Source organism: Astatotilapia calliptera, chromosome 16 (assembly GCF_900246225.1).
Source record: "Astatotilapia calliptera chromosome 16, fAstCal1.2, whole genome shotgun sequence".
Taxonomy (NCBI): Eukaryota; Metazoa; Chordata; class Actinopteri; order Cichliformes; family Cichlidae; genus Astatotilapia; species Astatotilapia calliptera.
Genome location: NC_039317.1, coordinates 10,275,449 through 10,298,719, shown reverse-complemented (window position 1 = coordinate 10,298,719; position 23,271 = coordinate 10,275,449). Strand labels below are relative to the sequence as shown.

The 23,271-nt window shown below is 38.7% G+C and overlaps 2 protein-coding genes across 10 annotated transcripts in view; one reads left to right on the top strand and one right to left on the bottom strand.

Moving 5' to 3' along the window:
* Positions 1-6,798, bottom strand: part of pikfyve (phosphoinositide kinase, FYVE finger containing) — a 30,884-nt gene extending 24,086 nt beyond the window's left edge. For 5 of the 7 annotated variants that reach the window (XM_026143831.1, XM_026143833.1, XM_026143838.1 and 2 more), the window contains exons 1-4: positions 6,092-6,646; positions 4,158-4,354; positions 2,428-2,583; positions 266-375 (exon numbers count right to left, since the gene is read on the bottom strand). In XM_026143831.1, the coding sequence (XP_025999616.1) occupies positions 266-375; positions 2,428-2,583; positions 4,158-4,354; positions 6,092-6,135 (507 nt within the window). In that variant the 5' untranslated portion in view covers positions 6,136-6,646. Of the gene's footprint in view, positions 1-265; positions 376-2,427; positions 2,584-4,157; positions 4,355-4,450; positions 5,068-6,091; positions 6,647-6,668 lie in introns of those variants that run through there. The other 2 variants (XM_026143836.1, XM_026143837.1) reach the window with 2 other exon arrangements.
* Positions 6,799-6,831: 33 nt separating this feature from the next.
* sgo2 (shugoshin 2) lies at positions 6,832-21,820 on the top strand. 3 transcript variants are annotated; one of them, XM_026143841.1, is made up of 9 exons: positions 6,832-6,893; positions 14,456-14,572; positions 14,667-14,842; positions 14,985-15,059; positions 16,154-16,227; positions 18,345-18,487; positions 18,576-20,402; positions 21,497-21,617; positions 21,701-21,820. In XM_026143841.1, the coding sequence occupies exons 2-9, from the start codon at positions 14,488-14,490 to the stop codon at positions 21,801-21,803; spliced, it is 2,604 nt and encodes an 867-aa protein (XP_025999626.1). In that variant the 5' UTR covers positions 6,832-6,893; positions 14,456-14,487; the 3' UTR covers positions 21,804-21,820. The 3 variants fall into 3 exon arrangements, with proteins under 3 accessions (XP_025999626.1, XP_025999624.1, XP_025999625.1); XM_026143839.1 differs by lacking the exon at positions 6,832-6,893 and adding an exon at positions 9,716-9,911; XM_026143840.1 differs by lacking the exon at positions 6,832-6,893 and adding an exon at positions 9,920-10,046.
* Positions 21,821-23,271: the final 1,451 nt, after the last annotated feature.

The following is a 23,271-nucleotide window of genomic DNA, read 5'->3' as shown; positions in this document are numbered from 1 at the left end:
AAAAACTTTGCAATATGCTGTTTTTGCATCGGGTAAAGATGCTTACTGTATTATCGAGGATGATATGGCACAGCCCTAGAGAGGTATTGCATGGCTTGGGCCATATTTATGCCATTGTTGATTAAAAACAGACAAACTCAGTTCACTTTTAGCGCTCAAAACCTTTGAACTGGACTGAACATTCACACTTTTCCTAGAAAAGGCATATTATAATGAAATACCAAAGGTAAACAAATGTTTCCAAATATAGAGGAGTTTGTTTTACCTGGCTCTTTCCCTCCATGATCTCCTTCAGCCGCTTCAGTGCAGTGCGAAGTTGCACAGCAGTACGAGGGTCATGATTACTTAGAGATGCAACAGATTTCCCGCTTCCCTCTAAAAATCATCCACGCAAACAAATGAACAAACAGAACAAGTGAGCACAATAAATAAGTCTATAAATAAGTCCTGCCGCATTGTCAAATATTCCTCTTTTAAAAAAGAAAATACATATATATATATTTAATCTGAATAAATGCTACATTGGCTTCTCTTAGGTAATGTAATTACACAGCTAAATGAGAAACATTTGACAATGAACAACTACCTTTAAAGTTGCAAATGTGACATGACACAATCCAAGTTAATAAAAAAACAAAAAAACAAAAAATAAATAACTTGGCAAAAAAGCATGATGACTAGAAATGTTAGCTTAAAAATCAATCATAACAAATTACATTCCAATTATTAGTACCTGAGAGGCAAACCAAACACTAAAAGGAAGCGCTTTGTTTTAAAAGGCAAATCTCACACACACACACACACACACACACACACACACACACACACACACACACAGGCTATTTTTTCAGACTGAGCAGCTACAGTCCAGACAAAATAGCTTTAGTAAAACCACACAGTGCAGAAGAGCCCTCACCTGGCCAATCCACTGCAATCAGAAAAGACACGAGAATGGATGTTACAGCGCTCATGTGCATCATTTTTTTGTTTTCTCTTTCCAACATAACAATGGCTGTGTCCCAAATCACTCACTTCCATTAGATATTTTGTATTGCCGTCTGATCGTACAGTAAGTGTAAATACGGTGCTCTGAAAGCTCTTCTGAGCAGGTCACTATCCAGGGATTGTATACCATCACGCACTGTGAGGAAGAAGGAACTTGTTGATGCTGATTTGTCACAACTTCACTGCATGACAGTGACATGATTCAAAGTGACTCGACAAGTTTCCAAAAGTGTTTGTGTCATTTTGCCAATGAGTTCATATCTCGTCTGCTACACAGAACCCCTGACACAAGCAGCAGGGAATGATTTCAAACACAACCAGTTACACAAACACCAAAAAGTTGATTCTGTTCTTCTGGATGTAACGTTTTCAGTGGGAGAAACGTTTGGTCACTCATCCAAGTGACTTCTTCAGTCCTTGGATGAAGAAGTCACTTCGTCTGAAAACACTACGTCCAGATGAACAGAATCAACTTTTTGGCACTTACTTACCTGGATGATTGAGCATGCATCAAGACAGTTACACAAACGCTCACAGAATTGTTTCTGGGATCAACTCACATTCAAATCTGCAGGTTTTCGTTCAAAAAAAGAAACACAGAAGCTGGTGCTTCATTAACAAAGACATTTCTAGTCAGACACCTGTTTCTCTACTGAGTTAACACTAATAAAGGTTTACACAGAACATGTTTTTTGCCTCTGAAACTGTAATTAGGGGAGTTTGGTGGTGTCGTCAGGCAGAAGACATTTTAACTTAATCACAAAAAACAACAAGACAGACACTTTTTTCCTGCCATGAGCTTTATTTTTGCTCAGAATCAGTGTTTTGTTGTCATTTAAGTGTCATTGTTGGCATGTACAAAACTAACAGTGTTTAAGGAGTGTGCAGTGTTTCTTCACAGATGACAGCCAAGCAGTCTTACCAGAACAGACCACACAATAATATTTACTCAGCATTTTAGTTGAGAAGACAAAAACCTTATCAGTTGTACTGATCATCACAACCACAACACGTGCAGACACTATAGCCCGTGACAGGCAAATGACTTGTTTGTATTCTTATGTTATAATATGCAATATGGTTGTTGCTTCTGTTGCTTTATTGGATGAGACGACTCTTATTATTCTTCCCCATCAAAAACTGGAACCAAATGCAGGATGCAGTTCAATTCAATATTGTGAAATGCATTTTATGATCTTGTGACAATAAAACATGTTTTATTGGTTTTGCACAAGATCAAAATGTTTAAGAGGTTTGCAGCACTGGAAATGATCCTGTTCTTCTCGTCTCACAGCTATCTGTTCATTTTCAACAGAGTGTGGAGCTGAATTTGAAAGCTTTCAAAGAGTTTGACTAATTTGTAAGCATAAAAAAACCAAACCTGTCTCGAATATCAGGAAGTGTCCAGTGTGTGACTTTTACCTGAGGCTGTTGAGGTGCGTCTGTAGTGGTCGGGATGTTGCTTTCGATGCGTCCTCGAGTGAGAGGGACTGGTGGACCAGCTTCTCCTCTCTGATTGAGGAGAAGGGGCTGGAATGTCTGGCTTCTCTGAGGCTGTTGAAGGAGGGCGTCCCTCATCTGAACACACAGAGAATGTGCTGAATAATTAAGTCCAGTAGTTTGCAGTTAAATCAAAGCCAATTGTAAAAAGTCATCAATTTCAAGATAAGAAATCTGACAGTAAAGGACTGTTGTTCAGTCTAAAGATCCGGATATTAGAAAATTAAATGCATTAAATGCAACCACAAAAAGGTTTCTCTCTAATGTGAGTGAATCCAACCTCTTTTACTACAGACTCATGTGACTCCAAAATCTGCATATTTTGTTGAGCAATAGAGGCGCCTTCACAGATGGGCCGGGTGCAATAAGGCACTCTATCGGATTCACTCTTTAACTGTGTGCTGATAACAAACAGAATGATGCAAAAAAACAACAACAACAACAACAACAACAACAACAACAAAAAACGGATTTCAACTGGTCAGATGCCAGGGTAGTTTAATAGCTCTATTTTAACTAAACCATGCAAAAAGTTTTTAACTAAACTCTTTGCATGGTAAAATCTTAACATGAGACATTTGCATATGCAGTGCTGAAGTTCTTTTACTGACAGCGGTTTAGAGGAGTACCCCTGAGTCTGTGCTGTGATTTCTACAACAGTCACACAGATCACAGCCGTCACGGGACTTTCACTGTCCCTTATGTATAAAAACTCTTCTTTGTGTGGAAATTTCTGAATCTGTAATCAAATTATGTACCGGTTAACAAGAGTAGTGAACGCATCAGCTTTTCTGAAATGCAATATTACTGATGTGTTCAATATTACACAACTTCTCCAGTTTGTTGCCCCTTGTTTTGTTATATATGTTGCTGGCAGCCAATTCAAAATGATCAAATATACGTTTGAAAACAGCGTTTTCATCTGAAAACGCTCCACGTCCACACTATCGTTTTCAGTTGTTTTCACAGAGTTGCGCGTCCACATTGAAACAGCCGAAAACGCTTACGTTCCAGTACTGCGCATGCGTGAGACGCAAGACGATTCGACTGCCGTTTATTTACTTTCCGGCTCTTTGAAACGTCGCGGCAAAATGTCGAGGAAAAGCACCGAGTTTTTTAAATGGACTACCGTAACAATGAGGTGGAGTTGTTGCTGTGAGTAACAAAAAAAAAAAAAAGTACAAAGTTGCAAAAGTGAGTGAGAATTAAAGAATTTGAAGAAAAGCTATCTGGAGCATGTACACACTCATATTAATCTTTAATAGGGCTGTCAAAACTCAGAGCAAACAAAACAACTGGTCACATGACTGCATCACATGACTAAAATTAGGGGACCAGACTTATTGGAGAATTTTAATTCATGACTTGTGCAGCTAACTGGGTCCTGGCTCCGGTTCAGATAAACATCTTCTATAAAATATTGTGTCGAGTCAAAAATACTGTAAGATGTAATTTCCACTACAGATTTATCACACTGTGTTTACAGTGGTAGGCAAAATATCTATATGTAATCTCTGTTAATCAGTGAGCGGTCTCACTTTTCTCTAACTTTCAAACATTAAAGAAATAAAAATCAATACAGAGTGTAGCTTTTGGACTAACTCAAGTGAAATTCTTGGGCTTCTATTTGATTATATTGTGCATTTCCTCACCTTTGTTGTTAAACCGAAACAGGTTGACAAAGGAGCTGTATGCAGAGCGGAGGGGAGGTTCATCCTGCTCTGGAGTCAGTGGCTTGAAGTGAGTCAGGTGGGAGGGGCTGGTGGGTGAGATGCCAGCTGGCTCCACGCTCCAGTCCGTTGAGGATGAGGACGAGGACTTGTCATCTGTAGCCATGTCACTGTTCCTCCTGCCATAGAGGGAAAAAGGTATGCACTGAAGAATGCACATGTAAGCAAGAACACATTTAGCTTATTCAGTCTTTAGTCAGTTCCTAGAAACTTACCTGCAAAAATATCAGTAACTGCTGACTATTTTAATTCCAAGATTCTTGCACCTACCCTGCCTAAAAACAATCAAATTGCACGCTCTGTCATCTAATACACATTACACATTTCAAGGACTACACTGTTTTTCTACGAGAGCAGTTTTGCATGATTCAAAGTTCAAAATAATCCTTATATATCTTACAGTTTGTCCACTTTCTGAAACAAGCTGTTTAAGCTCCTCTCAGTTTACAATTAACATCTTCGGACTGGTTGAAAGGGTCTAACTGTCCGAGGGCTTCTGACAGTTTAAACTTAGACACAGCTGGGTGTTCCAACAGGAAAATGATCCAAAACATACATCAAAGCTGATTTTACCATGGACAAAGGAGGTTAATATTGAGCTGCTGGAATTGCCTTCTCAAAGTCCTATACTTAAAACTATGCTTAAAAGCCAGTTCTGTGGCAGGAAGCCAACAAATTTAAATGAATTCTGTCAAGAAGAGTGGTTAAATATTCAGCCAGAATTATACCAGAAGCTTGCTGATGGCTATCAAAAGTTAAAACTTGGTATGAGATATTTAACCACATATTAGTGGATGCTAACAGGGATAAGCTACCCAGGAAAAAGGAAAAAATGATGACCATGGTAATAAAAGTATTTTAGCCATTTGTTTTTGCTTTTCATTTCCTCAAGCATAACATATATGTTTATTTATTGAATGACAAGAAATAGCAGGAATATGCCAAGTGGCAAACTCCAGGCTGAAAATGAAGCCAAGACAGACCTGCCAGAATGGTAGTTCCTCACGTAGCTACTCACCATAAGCAAGTCAAATCCAAAGACTCCAATGTCAAAATGCCCAACTTTAGGGCATTAAAAACTACAATTACAGCCTGACATTGAAAACAAGATGAAAACTGTTGAGCTTTATGCTTTTGTGTCTCCTTCTATTCATTTTCTGACTTTTCCATCCTTAGTGGTGACTTTAAATCCTTGTGTTATTGTGCAACCAAAGTCTTTGCTTAGGGAGGGTATGTGCAGTGTATACAATTTGCATGACCTGGTAGCTGAGTCTGTACTGAGTCTGTGTTATAGGATAATCTGTCCATGCTGGGTCCCCTCAGATTGTACCCAGTAAACCTGTTGAAATAGGCTCAGCGTGACCAACAATTTTAATAGTGGTGACAGGAAGTCTGTATGCCCAACACCATCACCACCAATGTTGAAACTGATGACACACAACCTTGTGACTGCAAACTTCAAAACAAGAGCTCAAATCCTCACTCTGTGGTGTAACCACTCAACTCCAGCAACCATTTCAATGTATACCACAGTGAACAAGGAAGTCCACATTTTAGGGCAACCTGTTTAATTTCTTTCAAATAGTATATTTGGAAAAAGAGTCTGCTAATAAAGAAGAAATTATCAGGTTTTTTACTTTGATTTTTTTTTCCATCAACGGGAACAACATCTTTGTATCTCCTTTCACACACTGCTGTTGCAACCTAAAGCTGACATATCTAACATTTGATCGCTGACGGTCCCACACATGAACTCGACCTCGTGACAAGAAAGACTCTCGGCTGGTCCGCATCCGCTTCTTAAAATTCTCCGTGATCAAAGCTTAAAAGCCGATACCAATCTCTTTTTTACTTACCTACTCAAGAAGGCCACGGACTTTGAGTTTGCAATACAAGCCATTTTAGATACTAGTAGTGAAAGCAGAAGTAGCAGAGGCACCACATCCACCACCTTATCATGTGATCAAAATAGGCCGAAGCGTCACTACAGTGTCCTGACACGACCAAGCCCTCAGCCCCATCAAAGAGCTAAAGATTGCTGTCGTTTGGATACGCTCATAGACTGCACAGATATCCATCACCATTTTCCACATTTTTTTTCACTAGTCGTCAAAGTTAGCCACTAGCTCGCTATTAACTACCTAAACTAATACCTTTTACGTATCTTATATCACCAGATTTTAATTGTAGCATATTGACTTTATAATTACAAGTATCTTGAAATGTCTTTTAACGAATTAGTTGTTTTTTGTAGGCGGAAACTATGACTCAACTCAAGCCGTGCTGATCAACTAGCTTGACGAACAGTACAGAAGCAGCTACAACTGTTTTTAGCCAAGCTAGTTAGTACTAGCTTCGTATGCTAACTAGCCGGTAGGCTCTACTGGTCGTAAAATCTGGGTAACTGCCGTGACAGCAAAAACTATGAATTACCCGTTCACTATAGGAGACTGACATCACTGTATGGAGCACCTCCGCTTTCAAGGCAGCTGTAAAACACCTGGAGGAAACCCCGACTCCTTTGAAACACCAGACAGACCTATCCAATCGACTCCCACCACTGGTTGTGACCAGCCAGGCGCAAAAGCCGAACATAGAGACGGCGATGGAGGCGTTCATTAGAGGATGGCAGCCAGGCGGCAGTCTCCTACTTTAGCGGTGACTAAAAGCAATGTTGTTTGAACAGGGATGTCTCAAGTGCAGCTAAACACATTCAGCCATTACCTTACTTCTATTACATTTTTATGGCTATTTGATTCTCCATACAAATAAACAGTAACAGATACACAGGGTAGCAGACTGAGTCACATAGCTATATGAAAGACAGTAAGCAAAATAAGCAAATTACAAAATAATTACAATTAAGAGATGTATATAAACACACATACAAATAGGGGAAAGAAAAAAAGTCTACAACAGTCTAAACCACAACAGCAGTCAAGCTGATAAGGTAAAACGCTTCTCGCTAAAGTCAGTACAACCAAATAAGAGGTTTTTGTAGAAAACTACAAAGTCTGACCAACTTTTACTAAAAATGTTGTGGTATTTATGTTGTTAAAAAATGCCGCTGTACTTATTCTTATTGTTCTTCATGTAATTTCTTCTTTTGTTTTTCCTTTTGTAAATGGATAACTCATACAATGTAAAATTGCATTTTTTGAGTGAAAAGGGGAACATTTTGTGGATTATTTCTATTTTTATTTATTTAATGTCACAAAAGTGTCTCTTCTGTGAGCTAAAACTTTCAATTTTATCATTTTTGTCTTTAACTACATTCAGCTTTGTCAGACAAACTTTGTGTAGCCAAACTGTTCAAAGACTAAACCTCTGAATTTAGTCTTTTATATGAAATAAGTTGTTATCGGTTTATTTTTAATATTAGTTCACTCTTAACCAGTGGCGGAGCGGGGGGGGGGGGGGGGTGGCTTACTGGGCTTAAGCCCGGGTTGTTTTTTCAGAAGCCCGGGGTCTTTTGGAGTGTAATTTTTTCATAGTTAGATGCCTGGCTGACAACTGTATAAAACAAAAAACTACACACAATATTCGAAGCACATAGTGCACACTATGGGAATTTAGGACTGTGTGTAAATCCCCCCTAATATTGGTATGATCCGAGCTCAGACACTAAGCGGGGCGGGGCAGCTGCTGCCTGCCAGTGCGCTGTTGGAGAAACGGAGCTAGGCAGACAGACAAGAACTGAAGTTTGACCAGGTTCCAAAGCAAATCATTTATACTGCACTTGACCCATATTACTTACTTGCTCTTCAAGTGAATCAACAAATGGTGAAATGAAAAGCTGAAAAACAACAATGCTGTTTCTTTAGAGAGTCTTAGCTTACATGTGTGTTTATTTCATATTTTCAGTTGTTACCCTCCACGGCTTAATAAATCGGTTTCAGTAATGTACTGATATACAAGAATGGACATAAGGAGCTTCTTTCAAAGAAAAAACTCTGGTAGTATTTTATATATTATGCTTTGTATGTTGTTCAGTATATTTCATGTATATGCAAAACAAGAGGAATTTCAATACACAGCAGTATATTCACAGTTTAAACCAGATATTTACATACACTTTAGGGAAAACACAAGAACCTTTTTTTACTGCACAGCATCAATTTAGAGTAAACTTGTTTTGTTTTGGATAAATAAATATTGAAATATCTTTTGAATTAGTTAAATGTCAGAATAAAGAGAGACAGAGCTCTCTATTTTTATCACTTATATCAAATTTAGGAGTACATATACACTAAGTTTATTGTTAATTAATTAGAAACTCCAGACGTTCCATTCTGAGCTGAAGAAGCTTCTGATAGGTTGGTAGAGTCCATGTGAGTAAATTGGTGGCACAGCTGTGGATGCATATAAGGCAAAACACAGAGACTGTTTCTTTGAAATGGGAAAATCAAGAGATGTCAACCAAAACAACAGGAAAAGAATTGTGGAGCTCCATAAGTGTGGCTCAGTTTTGAATACAATTTGGTGCCATTAAGAAATACAGATAGTTTCTCTCTTTACTCTTAAAGTTAACAAATACGTTTTTTATATTTATCAATCTAAAAAAATAAACATTTAGTCTGATTTGATGTTACAATTAAAAAAGTGTTTGTGTTTTGATCTGAAGAGTGTGTAAATATCTGGTTTCAACTGTATATTTGATGATTGTCAGCACAAAGAGGGAAAGAGAGGAGAATGAGGACAGAACAGAGGTGGAGCAAGAGCAGGTGAGACACACATGTTAGTCAAATGGTTGTTTACCAAAAGTATCACCGTATCATAGGTACTCATGTATCTCGTACCTAGTGTTTCTTTTTAGGTTTGTTATTTTTCAAGTTATACATTTATTAAGTTATGCAGGCTTGTTTGCACAACAAGGCTACATAATTATATAAACTTTTCTCAATCTAAATAGTGGACTTTGGTAGAATTAAAAAATAAGTGTAATGCAGGTCTATGATGATTTTTAGTGCTATCATCTAGTTCTGATTCTGGTTCTGTTTTGGTTAAGTCCTCAGTAGTCCTGATTTTGAACTGTTGTAGTCCTGTTTTAATTCCGGATCAGTTCTGGGTCTGGTTGAATTGGGGTTTAGTCCTCGTGCCTTGATACAGCCCTGGCCTTGTTCTGCCTTGCTGCTTAATTAAAAAACTAGTTTAAGTTGTCCTGCATATGTGATATATTTTTTTCCCTATATGAAGTCATTCTTTTTTGAACAAAACTCAAAACAGAGCCTATTAATCTTTCAGTCATTTCTACCCCCCCCCCCCCAAAAAAAAAAAAAAAAATCCCACATGCATACTATCCTTTAGGGCTAAGCCCTGGGTGTTTCAAATGTCTGGCTCCGCCTCTGCTCTTAGCTTAAGTTTGTCAGTAAAGTTAAACATCTGCGCTAAAACCTGGTGACTTTTAGCTTTGAGCTGCCTGACAAAACAAGTTCGGGGAACAGCATACATCGTTTCTGATTGGTTTTCAGATTGTTGGACACGCCCTGTAACGCTTGCGTGGAAGCCCGGCTGACTTTTTGTTTATGTTTAAAATACAATCAGCAGCGTAACATTTTTATTCAGTAAAGTCACGATTAGCCTTGTTTGAATCGATTTGAACGTCAGTTTACGTGGCTATGAAGGGTAGTTACTAAGATTTTCCAGAGGCAAGTCTTACCAGTGGCTGAAGTTACCGTAAGTTTTGACCAAATTGCAAGAATACGCCGGTTACACGAACGTGCTAGCAGATTTAGCCTAAGTAAGCTAAGCTAATGTTAACAGAAGCGCAGTGCAGACAAATTATAAAAAACTTCCGGATTGTGAGCTAAGGTAATCACATATCTTATGATTGTTTTATTTAAAAACTATTACTTAATCACAGTGGGTTACATGGGTATTTTTTTTATTGTTGAAAGCAGGTACAAGACGAGTTATGTAAGAAAAAAGATATCCAGACAGTTTAAGGAAAACATGAATCCTTGACAACGTACAATGAAAGAATGTGTCGGTTTAGTTATGCTACTGCATGATTTGGGTCGACGTGTCTTGTAATAGAGAAGAGTCACTGCAAATCTTCACCCATTGAGAGGTACATATTGAATAAGTTATATACTATAACTTATATGATAACTTCGCTTATGGGAAGTTTGACAGTGATGGGATGAAAGATCTAATGACAGAATACATTTTGGAAGAATTGTTTCATCCTTCAAGCAGAGGGAGGGGACACTACAAGCTGCTGTGGTGGCATGCGGTGGGCTACATCTTTATAAGATTCGCCTCGTTTTTCCTTTATATTGTGACCCGTTTGTTTGTGATGGTTAATGTAGTAGATACAGAGTATTAATAAGTTATTCTTATGAAAAGAAACCCCAAACTGTTAATGACAAGCACTTTTCAAATTTTATAGTCATTGTGCCAATAAACCTCGTCCACATTGTCATGCATGATTTTTAAGATAACGTTTGGTTGTTAGTGGCTATACCATCCTCTGGTTGCCTAGGTAACCATCTGGCATATGCACTCCCTCACATACCAGTCAACAGTACCTTTTACCCTCATTGCTGCCTGCCTCAGTGGGTCGTTTTAAAGCTGAGAAAAGTTTAACTCGTGATTTGCCCCCATTATTAAGTCACCATCATTTCTCTATACTTTATACGGCAGCGGTGGGTAATTAATTTTCCCAAAGGACCACATAAAAATTTGGCACTGTTGTGGTAGACTGCAGCAATAAGCCTATAAAGAGATAAAATCAATTTTGAGCAGAACCGAGTTAATCTTATTGCTGTGGGCCTCCAAAACAGTCCCAGTCTGTCATGTGTCCCCTTTGGATAATTCATTGCCCACACCTATTTAGATGGCCACAAATAGTCTGCCCCAGAGCAGCTGTGGCTACAACTGTAGCTTGCCTCCACCAGTGTGTGAATGTGAGAGTGAATGAATAGTGGTATTGTAAAGCGCTTTGAGGGCCCCGACAAGCACTATATAAATGCAATCCATTATTATTATTATTATTATTATTATTATTATTATTATTATTATTATTATTTCAATAAAATTCGAATCACCTTTTCCTGTGTGGATGTCCCTTATGATATGACTTAACTGGTGATATCCAGTTAGCAAGTCAGAAACCTGCATGTTTTTTCTATTAGCCATCAAAAGGTGACCACTATTTTTGTAAAAAAAAAAAAAAAAGAAGTCTGGTTTCAGAGAAATTGACTTGAAGACAGCAGAGCCTGACTGATATAGGATTTTTAAAGATCAATACTGATATTAATGTTTGATGATTTAAAAAGCTTTCTTTCATTCAGACACACAAAATATAAACAAGTTTCCCTAATATTCCTTATGAATCCTTACTAAGATAATATAATAGTGCATTTTAAAAATAGTTTTGTTTACTGTCACAACTAGCTGTGAATTATGCGTCTGCATTCTGTCCGACTCTGCTTGGATCAGCTGGTTGTTGTCTTTGTGGTGTTCTACACATTGTACAACGTCAACACTCTTAACAGTTTAATTTCATAGCTGTTATAAATGCTGTTATAAGAGCTAAGTTAGACTAATATTTAATATATTGGTCGGATTCTAGAATTTCACTGATTTATGACATCTATAAACATTTTTTGTTGAGTTTATTGTCTCAGTCACTAGTTTTACGTCATATTAAATACAGTATGTTTTTCATTTTCTACTATTTTTGTCCCATTTGAGTCAGAAGAGAAGATAAAACAGAGTGAAGCAACTTTTAGCCAATAACCTATCAAAACCAATGTTAGTTTCTCAGAGCAATATTGTGTGAAATTAGTCTCAAAAGGTTGACAAATGTATGTGATATGATTGGCAAGCATGCATTAAGTTACAAATGTCTGTAAAGATTTGGTTGTAATTCTGAATACTCACAAAAAATGGTCCAATCCACACACAAATGTAGGGCAGTGTGAACACACAGAAAACTATTTTACAAATGCAAAACCTGAGTGATATTTACGCACACATATTTAAGTTTAGCTCCACAAATCTAATCATTTTCTCTTTCGGAAAACTCCCTGCATGTAAAATGCCTAAAGTTATTTGCTTTGGGATTTTTGCTCACAAAAATATGAATGCACATATTGCATGATACACATAGAACATCACTTTGCATGTGAAATTCTGAGGATCTTCATACTGCCAGCTTCCCACAGATCCACAAATATAAACTGCATTTAAGTGCTGCTGAAAAACTGGGACCTGTGGGTTCCCTGTGTTTAATAAATAAATAAATAAAATGGGTGTTTATTTCTAAACAAACAGAGGAGTTCATCACTTCTTTACTACAAATGATACATTTATCAATTAAATATGCCATGCAGTAGTATATAATAAGCTGTCACACCTTAGTGAATAATCTTCCGATGGGAAATCATTCTGACAAAATGGTGATAGTTTAGGAACAGCAGACATACTCTTCAAACTGTATTGCTGATACAGCTGATTTGATAACAATGATCGACTGTTTATTACGCATTCAGATAATGTTAACATTAATCTGCTGTTATTGAGGAATGATTGGATGAATATGAAAGTGTTATCTCACATCACTGGGATCATTTCTATATTCAAAATATACAACAGCTTAGCTAGCACATATTCACTTCAGAGGATGAGCCACAGGAATGTTCAACCAGGGTGCTCTCCCATCTTCAGCTGTGCTCTGACCCTTTTCCCAGCAGAAGCTCGTCCACTAAGTGGCGATAGGTTAGTTAAGACATATGCCATACATGCTAACGTATGGCACATTTAACTGGTAAATTGGTAAAGTGGATGAGGGGTAATGAACTGTTTTGCTTATTTAGAAATAAATATGTGTTTTATTTGAAACAACAAGAATCCGCTGGAAGCCCAGATGTCCCAGTTTTCCAATAGCACTTGAATCCAGCTTTCACTTTTGGACGTGCAAGCTGGCAGTGTGAAATGTGTCTCAAAACTCCACATGCACATGCAGCGTGACTTGTACACATCAGGTGTTTCTTGCACGTGTATTTAGCGATCTGTAAGCAAAGGAAATGAACATTGCAAATATTTGTAGTAAACAAAATCAGTTTTGATAAGTTGAACTTGAAAATGTGTGCATAAATGGTCACTGTTTATTAAGGGTTTGATACATGCGTTTGTACAATAGTTTTGTGCGTTCAAATTGCTCTGTATTTGTGTGTGGGATTTGTGGGTACTCAAAGTTACACACAAATCTGTGTTTATGCTTGTGGATCATATCTTACATGGCTGTAACACTTTTGAGACTAAGGCTATGTTCACACTGCAGGCGAAAGCGCATCAATTCTGACTTTTTTGACCCTGTGCGACCCATATCCAATCATGGTTTGACAGTGTGAACAGCACAAATCCGATATTTTCAAATCCGACCTGGGTCACTTTCGTATGTGGTGCTGAGTCCGATACATATCTGATGTTTTAGAAAGCGACTGCTGTTTGAACGGTCATGTCGCATTAAATCCGTCTTTTACGTCACTGACACAAGACAGACGCCAATTATCAGCGCCCTCGCGAACGCTTCCTGGCCAACCAGTGAAACTGTTGGGAAGACAACGTTGGAGAAATGTGAACATTTTATTTATACTGTATAATCTGCAGATTCTGACAGAAATCTGCATCCTTTGAAGCACCGCTCCTCTAAAACAGCAATAAGGATCATTATTAGGTTATTTACATTATTATGTAAATAACAAAATAACTTTACAACTTAAAGCTAAATTGGGAAACGTAAAGTCTGAAACACGTCTTTATATTAAGGTCCATCAGTCAAACAATCCTGTTTGGTCTGGGTCTAAACAGAGCGCGTTGTGTGTGACGTCTTCTTTTGTGCATGCGGGCTGCTTTGAGCGTTCACACTACAGCGCGTTTGCTGTCACATTTTATTTGTAGTGTGAACAAGCAGACAAAAAAATCAGATTTGATCAAAAAATCGGAATTGAGCATTAAGACCTGCAGTGTGAACGTAGCCTAATTTCCCTCCATAGATCCACTGTCATGTCCGATTTGAAAATGCCAAGATGATCAGGCTGATGCTTCACATCAGGACTTGACTAAGCAGTGGATGATGCCAGCATGCCTATGTCTATCTTTTAAATACAGTTTCTGGTGACTTGACAGCATCACAGGAAAGACAAACACATGCATGCTGCTGGGTGTTCTTAATTACTGTGTACAATGACTAACGTGTGTATCTTTTTCAGGTTTTTGATCGAGTCTTCCTGTTCATCTGATAATGTTTTCTTTGAAGACTATGATGGCCTCGAAGGCTACCAAGCAGACTTCAACTGCAGCATCCAAGATAAAAAATAAGCTTCTCAGTGAGTCTGTTTGCTTTTTTTGGATCTCAGAAATTTGCTGAAAGAAGAGTTCATGTAAATGCCAAACACAAATACTGTCGTGTTTCCGCACCAGATACCTCGTCCTTCTTCAAGGTCTCTTTGAAGACCAACAACAAAGCCTTAGCTCTGGCCTTGCAAGCTCAGAGGAGGAGAAGCAGCCAGCTGGAGATGGAGGTCATGTACCTGCAGAAACAAGTGGACGCTCTCTGCTTTGAATTAGCCACCAAGAAATACAAGCACAGAAAACTGGTGCGTTTGTCGTTTGCTTGTGTTCTTCTACAGCACTAAAATTCTGAGTAGACAGTTACTGGTCATAATGCAAAGAAGAGTGCAGCGATGCTCCGCTGGATTGATTGCATTGACTGCAGAGCGTCTTGTTTTCCTCTTGCAGCTCCTTATCTTGAACAACTTCCGTAGTAATGCTTTGCAGCACCTGGACATGGTGGCAGACCTGTTCTCTGACAGCGTAAGGATTTCATTCAATACATATTTACAGTTTCTGCGGCATATTGACATATTTGTGACATTTTGGTGAGCGCTGCTGAAAAATTTACTTAAAACTGGCACAATGCAGGGTTTCCTACTGATGCACATAACACAGAACTGTTCAAGGCTGACAAACTCTTAACTTCTACAACTCTACAACTTATCTTTAATCTTTACAACTTGTCAGCTGACAGATGATTTTTTTTTTAGAGCCTCACCAATACAGGATTTGAAAGACATGTAATGATACTGATATTTGATTATTTAAAAATCCATATTTGTTTTTTAATTTCAGGCACAGAAAACAAATTTCCCTAAACTGATCCTTTGTAGCTAATTATGAGTCCTTATGACGATAGTATGCACAACAAGTCGTGGATTACTTGTTTGAGTTCTGCCTGACCGCTGACGGACAAACTATTCAGTGTCACTACTATAACTGGTTGAACGGTTATTATACATTTTAATTTATCAGCAGATAAATGAAAATGATTATCAACAGATTGTTAATATTGGCTGATATATCGGTCGGGCTCTAAAAGTTTCCCATAGCTACTTCAGATGTGTAAGAAGCTGCGCATGATGTGTGCTGGCTTGCAGTGATTGTAATGAAATATTGGCTGCACTTCTGCAATTTAGCATCACACACACTCTGTAATGTAGCGCTGGCAGTCAAACATTCATCCTCTGAGGGGTTAATGATGCACCAAGGAAAAGATTAGCAGTGACTTGGCAACTGGAGACCATAGACAGTCAGTGACATTCAGAAACAGCATGAAATAACTGCTGCTGGTGTGCAGTGTTTGGGTCCCAACTTGAACTATACTTAATTTCACAGTGAGACTTTAAGATTGATTGGTAATTGCATTGGAGGATTATCTGGACAACTAAGCCTGGAATGTCAACGAGTGACCAACTGTCAGCTATGAAATGATGCGGTACAAGTGAATCGCTTCCTGTGTGAACATTTCTTGGATCCTAGGAAAAGTTTAGACGGAAAGCCACTTAAGTTTGAACAAAAGTAGAAGAAAATGCATTGCAATATCAAACCATACTAACATTTGCTTCTCACAGGATTCTCAGAGCCTTTCAGGAGATTCCCGGATCTCGTCTGGTGACATCAGAATGGAAAATCTTGCAGCTGGAAGGTCAGAAATGAACTGAGTTCACAGTGATCGGCTCTTTGCAATGAGAACCACTGATTTAGCTTAGGCATCTCTGAATGGCATTGACATTTCTTTTACACTTTTCAGACTTGCACTCCTTTTTTATTAAGGTCACTTCAGTGACGCCACCTAAGTGTGTCAGAATGTGTAGCCTGGTCATGTTTCCATAAAAGTCAGTGACAGACTTAGTAACATTTATCACTTTTAAAAACAGCACATTATTGAATAGACACGGACAAGAATACAATGTTTATATCTTACTGACAGCTTCAGTTGCTTTTCTTACACAGTGCTGTGAGAACGTATTTGCCCCTCCCTGTTTTTTGCATATTTGCAAAAATAAAAAACCAAAAAAACATTTTTCAGGTCATCAAACAAATTTTAATGTTGGGCAAAGTAAATAAAAAATGCAGTTTCTAAATGATGATTTATTCAGGGAAACTATCCAAACCCACTACTACTACTACTACTACTACTTTTTGTAGTAAAAATAATATTGTAGATAAAAACTGAAGACATCAAATATACCAAGCAAGATATGTGGAATTATTTAGCAAAAAATCTTAAAAAAACATCTAAATATGTCTTATTTTTTAGATTCCTCAAAGTATACACTCTTTGTTTTGTTGACAGCGCTGCAAACCCTCGGCCTTCTCTCAGTGCGCTTCATTATGTAGTCACCTGAAATGGTTTCACCTCACAGGTGTGCCTGTCAGAGTTGATTCTTAATGAGGTTGGGACCATCAGTTGTGTTGTGCAGAAGTTGTGTTGAACCTTGGATTAGAGCCCAGATAGATGCCACACAGAGTTGCAGTAGAAGACACATCTCTACATCAGCTGTTCAGAGGAGACTGTGTGAATCAGGTCTTTATGGTCAAACAGCTGCTAAGAAACCACAACTAAGGAAAAGCAACAAGCAGAACAGATTTGTTTGGGCCAAAAAACACAAGGAATGGACATTAGACCAGTGGATATCTGTGCTTTGGTCTGATGAGTCCAAATGTGAGATCTTTGGTTCCACCTGTGTCTTTGTGCAGAAAAGATGAATGGATGTTCTTTACATTCATGGTTCCCACTGTGAAGCATAGAGGAGGAGGTGTGATGGTGCTTTGCTGGTGACACTGTTAGGGATTCATTCAAAACTGAAGCCAAACTGAAACAGCATGGCTACCACAGCATCCTGCAGCGTCATGCCATTGAGTTTGCGTTTAGATCAAACGTGTGAGCTATGTGCTACCTTCATTTTGCTTGAGGAATATGGAGCATTTAACTTTTCAACTCCAAAAAGGAAACACAGCATTTGGTGATGTCTGCCAGTTCTAGACTTTAGGCGGTCATTAACTAAAAAGGATTTTCAACAAATTTGAGTATTAAAAGCAATCTTATAATTAGTAGCTTGTCAAATTACTTTTGAGCCTGTGCAAAGTGTGTCATTGTCCAAATACTTTAGGACTTGACTGTAAAATTCTGTTTTCAGTGACAGAAATGTTTGCGCATGCACACGGCCTAACAGTGGTCAATTTAGCATTTACTTAAAATACCTTAGCCTCGACATAGAGCGAGATCTTGCTCTATAACAACAAGTGACAAGTGGATTATCACACGTTCTGTTTATGCTAACCTACTGTATACTGTAGGTTACGGTAATATTTGTCAAGTTTGGGAGACATTCTTATAGTTGCATAGGGTCCCCCAAAATATAGCTGCAAGACATCTCAATATATGTTACCTGATGCACTGTGAAAAGTTGCTCTACTACTTCCATTAACAGTGTGGAGAGAAGCTGTGAGAAATGATGATAATAATAATAAAAATAACAGTGTCAGACTGCTGTCACTAAACCAGAGTGTGAAAATTTTTTTTACCTCTCAGCTGCAAAAGAGCTGATGGAGTGTTGTCATCGCCCTGTCAGGTGGACCCAAGCTTGTGAATGCAATGTAGGATTTCACAGTTGATTCCACAGATGCATCTCCTAAAAATCTCAGACAAGTTTGAGTCTACCAGGAGGCTGAAAGGGTGGCACCTGCATTCACTAGTGAGTTGAAAGAAAAAAAAATTATATATATTTTTTAATATCTTGCCTTTTTGTCCCATTTTAGTCAGTTACCGCTGCAGACAGATGTTTCAAGGAATTTGTGGTGTACCAGCAAAATCACAACATCTGCCCTGCTTGAAAAAACCATCAACGAGGACGTCTCCACTTTTCCGAATACATGTGAAAAGTCGACTGATGTTTGCAACGGTAGGCGTGATTTAAGCATTGAAAGTTTTAGTGTTAACTGTAAAATGTTGATGATGTGAAATGCTGATGTACTCTGCTTTTTGTGCAGATAACACAGAAGCTGAAAAAAGGCTGTCCACCCAGTGTGCACAGGCTGCCCACATAGAAGCGTCTGGCATGGCCAATACTCCGAGGGAAGATGTGGAGAATCCCTCTCAGTCCCAGGCTGATATTCATTCCGTCGTCTCTGTTCAGAACAGTCAGACTTGTGAAAAATCCACACCATCCCTTTCTGGAGATCAGAATCTTTCCAGTGTCTCCACCATGGAAAGTGAAACACAGCTTGGCAAAAATCAAGAGAAAACTGTTTTGCTCAATGCAACCATGGAGATGACCTTAAGTGAAGCCACTGAGATAGTCACTGTGGAAACCAAAGCGAAAAAAAAAGTCAGCTCTGGCAGAAAGGACAAGGAGCAAAGCTGCAGCTCAAGTATAGAAGTGCAGAAGTCTGCATCTTTGTTACAAGCACATAAAAAGCCGCTGAAGGATCAAAGTACTGCCACTGTCACTCGCATTCCTAAACTGGGCAAGCATCAGAAAGTATCAAAGGATAAAGTCAAATCTTCTGACCGCACTAACATCTCAAATGTAGACCAAATGGATGTGGAAGATTACTTCTCTGATCCTAAAATGAGGTTTTCAAGCACCAGCAGAAGTGTGGCTGAAGAAACAAGTTCCAAAATAACATGCAGGAAGTCCAGAGCTAAAGGAAAGTGGGCCTCTTCAGTAACCAGGAAAAGTTTTTTCACTGTGCCGTCTGGTGAAAGTGAGGGCAGCCAATCCCACCAGGAGAAAGTCCAAAAACCTAAAGCGGGAGACGAAAGCTTACAGTCTCATGTCTCTGAGGACGCTCTGCTTTGTGCACAACCAGAGTCAGAGCATGCGGAGCGTCTGTCCTTTAGCAAAACTAATACTGTGACTAATTCTAGGGGAGGTCACAAATCAAGATGCAGGGAGACATTTGTTATCTCAATAACCGGCGACAGTGACTCACCAGAGCATGATGTGGCGCCTCCTACAGGATCCAGTTTTCAGGCAGAAGAAGCAGTCATGAGGAAAAGCGTTGTTGGACGTTTAGAATCAAGCAATCGTTCAAAGACTCGGCGCTCTGGGAAGCGATCCTGGGTGGCCACTCAGGACTCTGGGAACTGTCAAGAAGACTCAAGTAGCGGTGACAGTGGTGAAGCACTGCCACTAGACTGGCAGGCGGCTTTAGGATCACAGTTTCAAAAACCTAAAAAATCCAGGAGAGACAAAACAGGGCAGCCCAGCAGGAACAAAGTGGTGCAGCGAGAAGAGGGTGATGACTTGTTAGATGACAAGACGAAGAAAAAAGACAACAAAGACTTAAGATCTGAGAGTGAAACATGTTATCTTCCTGACCCTAGAGACGCCTCCGCTCTCTGCCTTGATTCTGAAATTGCTAAAGATCAATTACATGATTTACAAATGCTCGACTCACAGTCTGTCATCAGCGAAAAGCATGAAATCTTTGAACATCTGAATGATTCGCAGTCCAGGAGGGATTCGAGTCCCACATCATCTAGAAATGTATTCATGCTGAACACAGCCACGGAAACCAGATATCCCAGGAAGACTTTTGTTGTCTACAGACGAAAAACTAAGAACAGAAGTGGATGTAGTTCTGAAAACATCACCAGGATGTCGAATGCATCGGACACCTGCAGTCACACGGTGGACACCAGCGACCAGGCAGTTCATCAGAATGTGGGCGACCTGCTGATGGATGAGCTGCCGCCGTGGCTGGACGTGGATAACAGCACAGCTCACTTCGATGTGGACTCTCTACCCGCCACTCCAAGCAGGGAAACACCAGGCAGGCTCGCGACAATTGGAACGGCTGAAGCCTCTCCAGGTGTGGAACAGTCTTTATTTACAGCAGTGCAGTCTAATGCAAGCACAGCTCTGTCATCAGCTCTTATGTTACTGAGTTTGTACATTTTTAGCTTTCATTTGTGACAGATGGGTAATAATTGTACTTTGTTTATCACTGAGGTCATAGCAGACAAAGGTCAAAGGTTCAATACCCTGTCACTTTAAGACATTAATGTTTGTGGCAAATGTCCCCAAAACATTTATCTGAACAGAAAAGTATATACATAAGGACAGATTGTGAATTTGGCTATCATAATGCAGTATAGGGCTGTGCGATATGATCAAAATCTCATATCCTCATATCCATCTATCGTCCCAATAACGATATAAATCACAAAAATGTAACATTTTCTGTAAATTCTGTGAATTTCGGGCAGCTCGGCTTGCATGAAGTGTTTCCAGCTGGGCGTCGCGTACCTGGAGTCGAGTGTTTTAACCAATGTATGAAACGATACATTTTTAGACATAAGTTGTAACGGCCGCCATTTTCTTTGTGAGCATTTATTACACGGCGTGCTGCGGGGAAAAGCCTGTTCTAACGTTTGAGTCTAAGGTTTATTTTTTAGCACCTGACGGCTCTTTTTTGCTTCTCATCCGTAAACACTCTGCATACTCTTTCACGTGATCCAGTTTATTTTGAAAAGTCTCAACAGGATCTTGAGCTTTATTGTGAAAGGTTTATGTGGAAAATAAACAAGCGGACACGCGATGGTTTTACCGTCGTTGTTGCTAATGACAACGCATAAAAACAGGCTCTTGTCCGTCCGTAGTGTGGTTATATAAAATATAAGAGAAAGAGAGAACTTTAACAAATTAATATAGCCACTACAGTGACCATCAAATCCATGAAAAAATATTGCCGTAAACAGTTTATTTTGCGACACCACGAAACAAACGATAGTGTAAAATGAAATGACAGATGTTTTTATATCGTCATCCGATATATATCGTTATATCGAACAGCCCTAATGCAGTATGAGTAAATGTAGAGGGTAGCTGAGAAGCAAAGCACAGAGTAATATGCATGCAGCATGCTATGATGCTGTGCTTAGCAGTACCTGTTTGTCCCCGCAGGCAGAGTCTTATCGACAGTAACCAACACTTTGACAACACCAGACTGTGAAAATGGAGAGAGAAGCAGGAGACGGAGACCTGGGAAGGGTGCCGTGAGTTACAAGGAGCCGCCTCTCAACAGGTGAGGATGTTTCTGTCTAAAATCTGTGGCCCTGCGAAAACCCAGAACAGCACAGTATTAACCTCATTTATGTTTTCTATCAGCAAAATAAGGCGTGGAGATAAATTCACTGACACCACATTCCTGAGTTCTCCTGTGTTTAAGGATGGCCGGAAGAAGAAGAAGATGACGACGACTGCCAAATGATAATTTGTCTTTTTTCCATTTTACTGTTTTTAAAAGTGATTTTAAGCTGTTTTCTTATTAAAGTTGTTTGCTAAAATCATTTTTCTACAGATTCGACCAGAAAGTATTGTGTGTCTTTAAGTGCTTTACATTTCACATTAAAGTAGAAATTTGAAGTATTTGTTCTTGAGTCTTTTCTTCAAGCTGTGTTCTGCTGACACTCAACAAGACAAAGTGTCACTAAAAAACTATTATAGTCATTATTGTTAACTTCTGTAAAGAGAATTTCCCAAAATCTGGTTTAAAATGTATATCTTATCTTTAATGCTAGCACAGCTCAGTTGATGGACTTTTAGGGATTTGGGTTTTTTGTTTATGCACATATATCACATGTATAGCATTTAGTAAAATTTGTGTAATTTTTAGTAATGTCAAACTGGCATCAAAAAGGAAAAAATATATACCTCAGGGACATTGTCATATTGTTAAATGTTCAAATAATTAGAACCTGTTACTGTAATCGACAGTCAAAGTCATAATAAAGTAATCTGATATTTAGAATCGCCATGTATCATTGCTGTATGTTGGTAATACAAACAACAGCAGTAAGAAACATTGTTTTGATAAATAGCTCTGCGCTATCGTTGACATTCAGAACAGTCGAGTGACCTTGAAGGAGAGGTCGGGGATCAAATATGAAATAATAGTTTGAATCCTTTTACAGTACTTGTGTTGAGAATGTTTAACACAAGTACAAAGTTACAAGGCTTTGTTTATGACAACAGCTGAGTCATTAACTTGACAGATTTTAATGGATTGTTAACATGATCTACACTCCTATAAAGTTTTATTAGAATTCATTCAAAACTTCTTGATCTATCATGTTTACAGACAGAATGATGACATGCACGCATAACCTACTTGGCAGAGACAATAAGGTTTACCTCAGTCACTACATTGCTAAAATGCTGCGGTTTCAAATCAAATCAAATCACTTTTATTGTCACATCACATGTGCAGGTACATTGGTACAGCACATGTGAGTGAAGTTCTTGTGTGCGAGCTTCACAAGCAACAGAGTTGTGCAAAATACAATAATGTAAACAAGCAAAATACAAGAATGGCTACATCTGAAACTAATAAATATATATACAATATATAGGTTTCCTTAACCTCCTAAGACCTGAACTCTTCCACAGCATGCATTTTTAATTTCTCTTTGCTATTTGGGCTGATTGGGACCTGATGAATGTAGAAACAAATAATTACCAGATTTTTTTAAACCAGATTTTTGGTTCTGAGAAAAATGAGATCCACATATGAGGACATTCAGTACTGGTTTGTAGTATTCTGATATTTTCCTCCTTATACATACATACATTTGTGTAAGTACTAATTTAGCCTTGTACCAAAGTTACAATATGCTATTATGTTGTTTTTCTCCCCTTGCTCCTATATTGATTGCAATAGGCACATTTATGCACGTCAC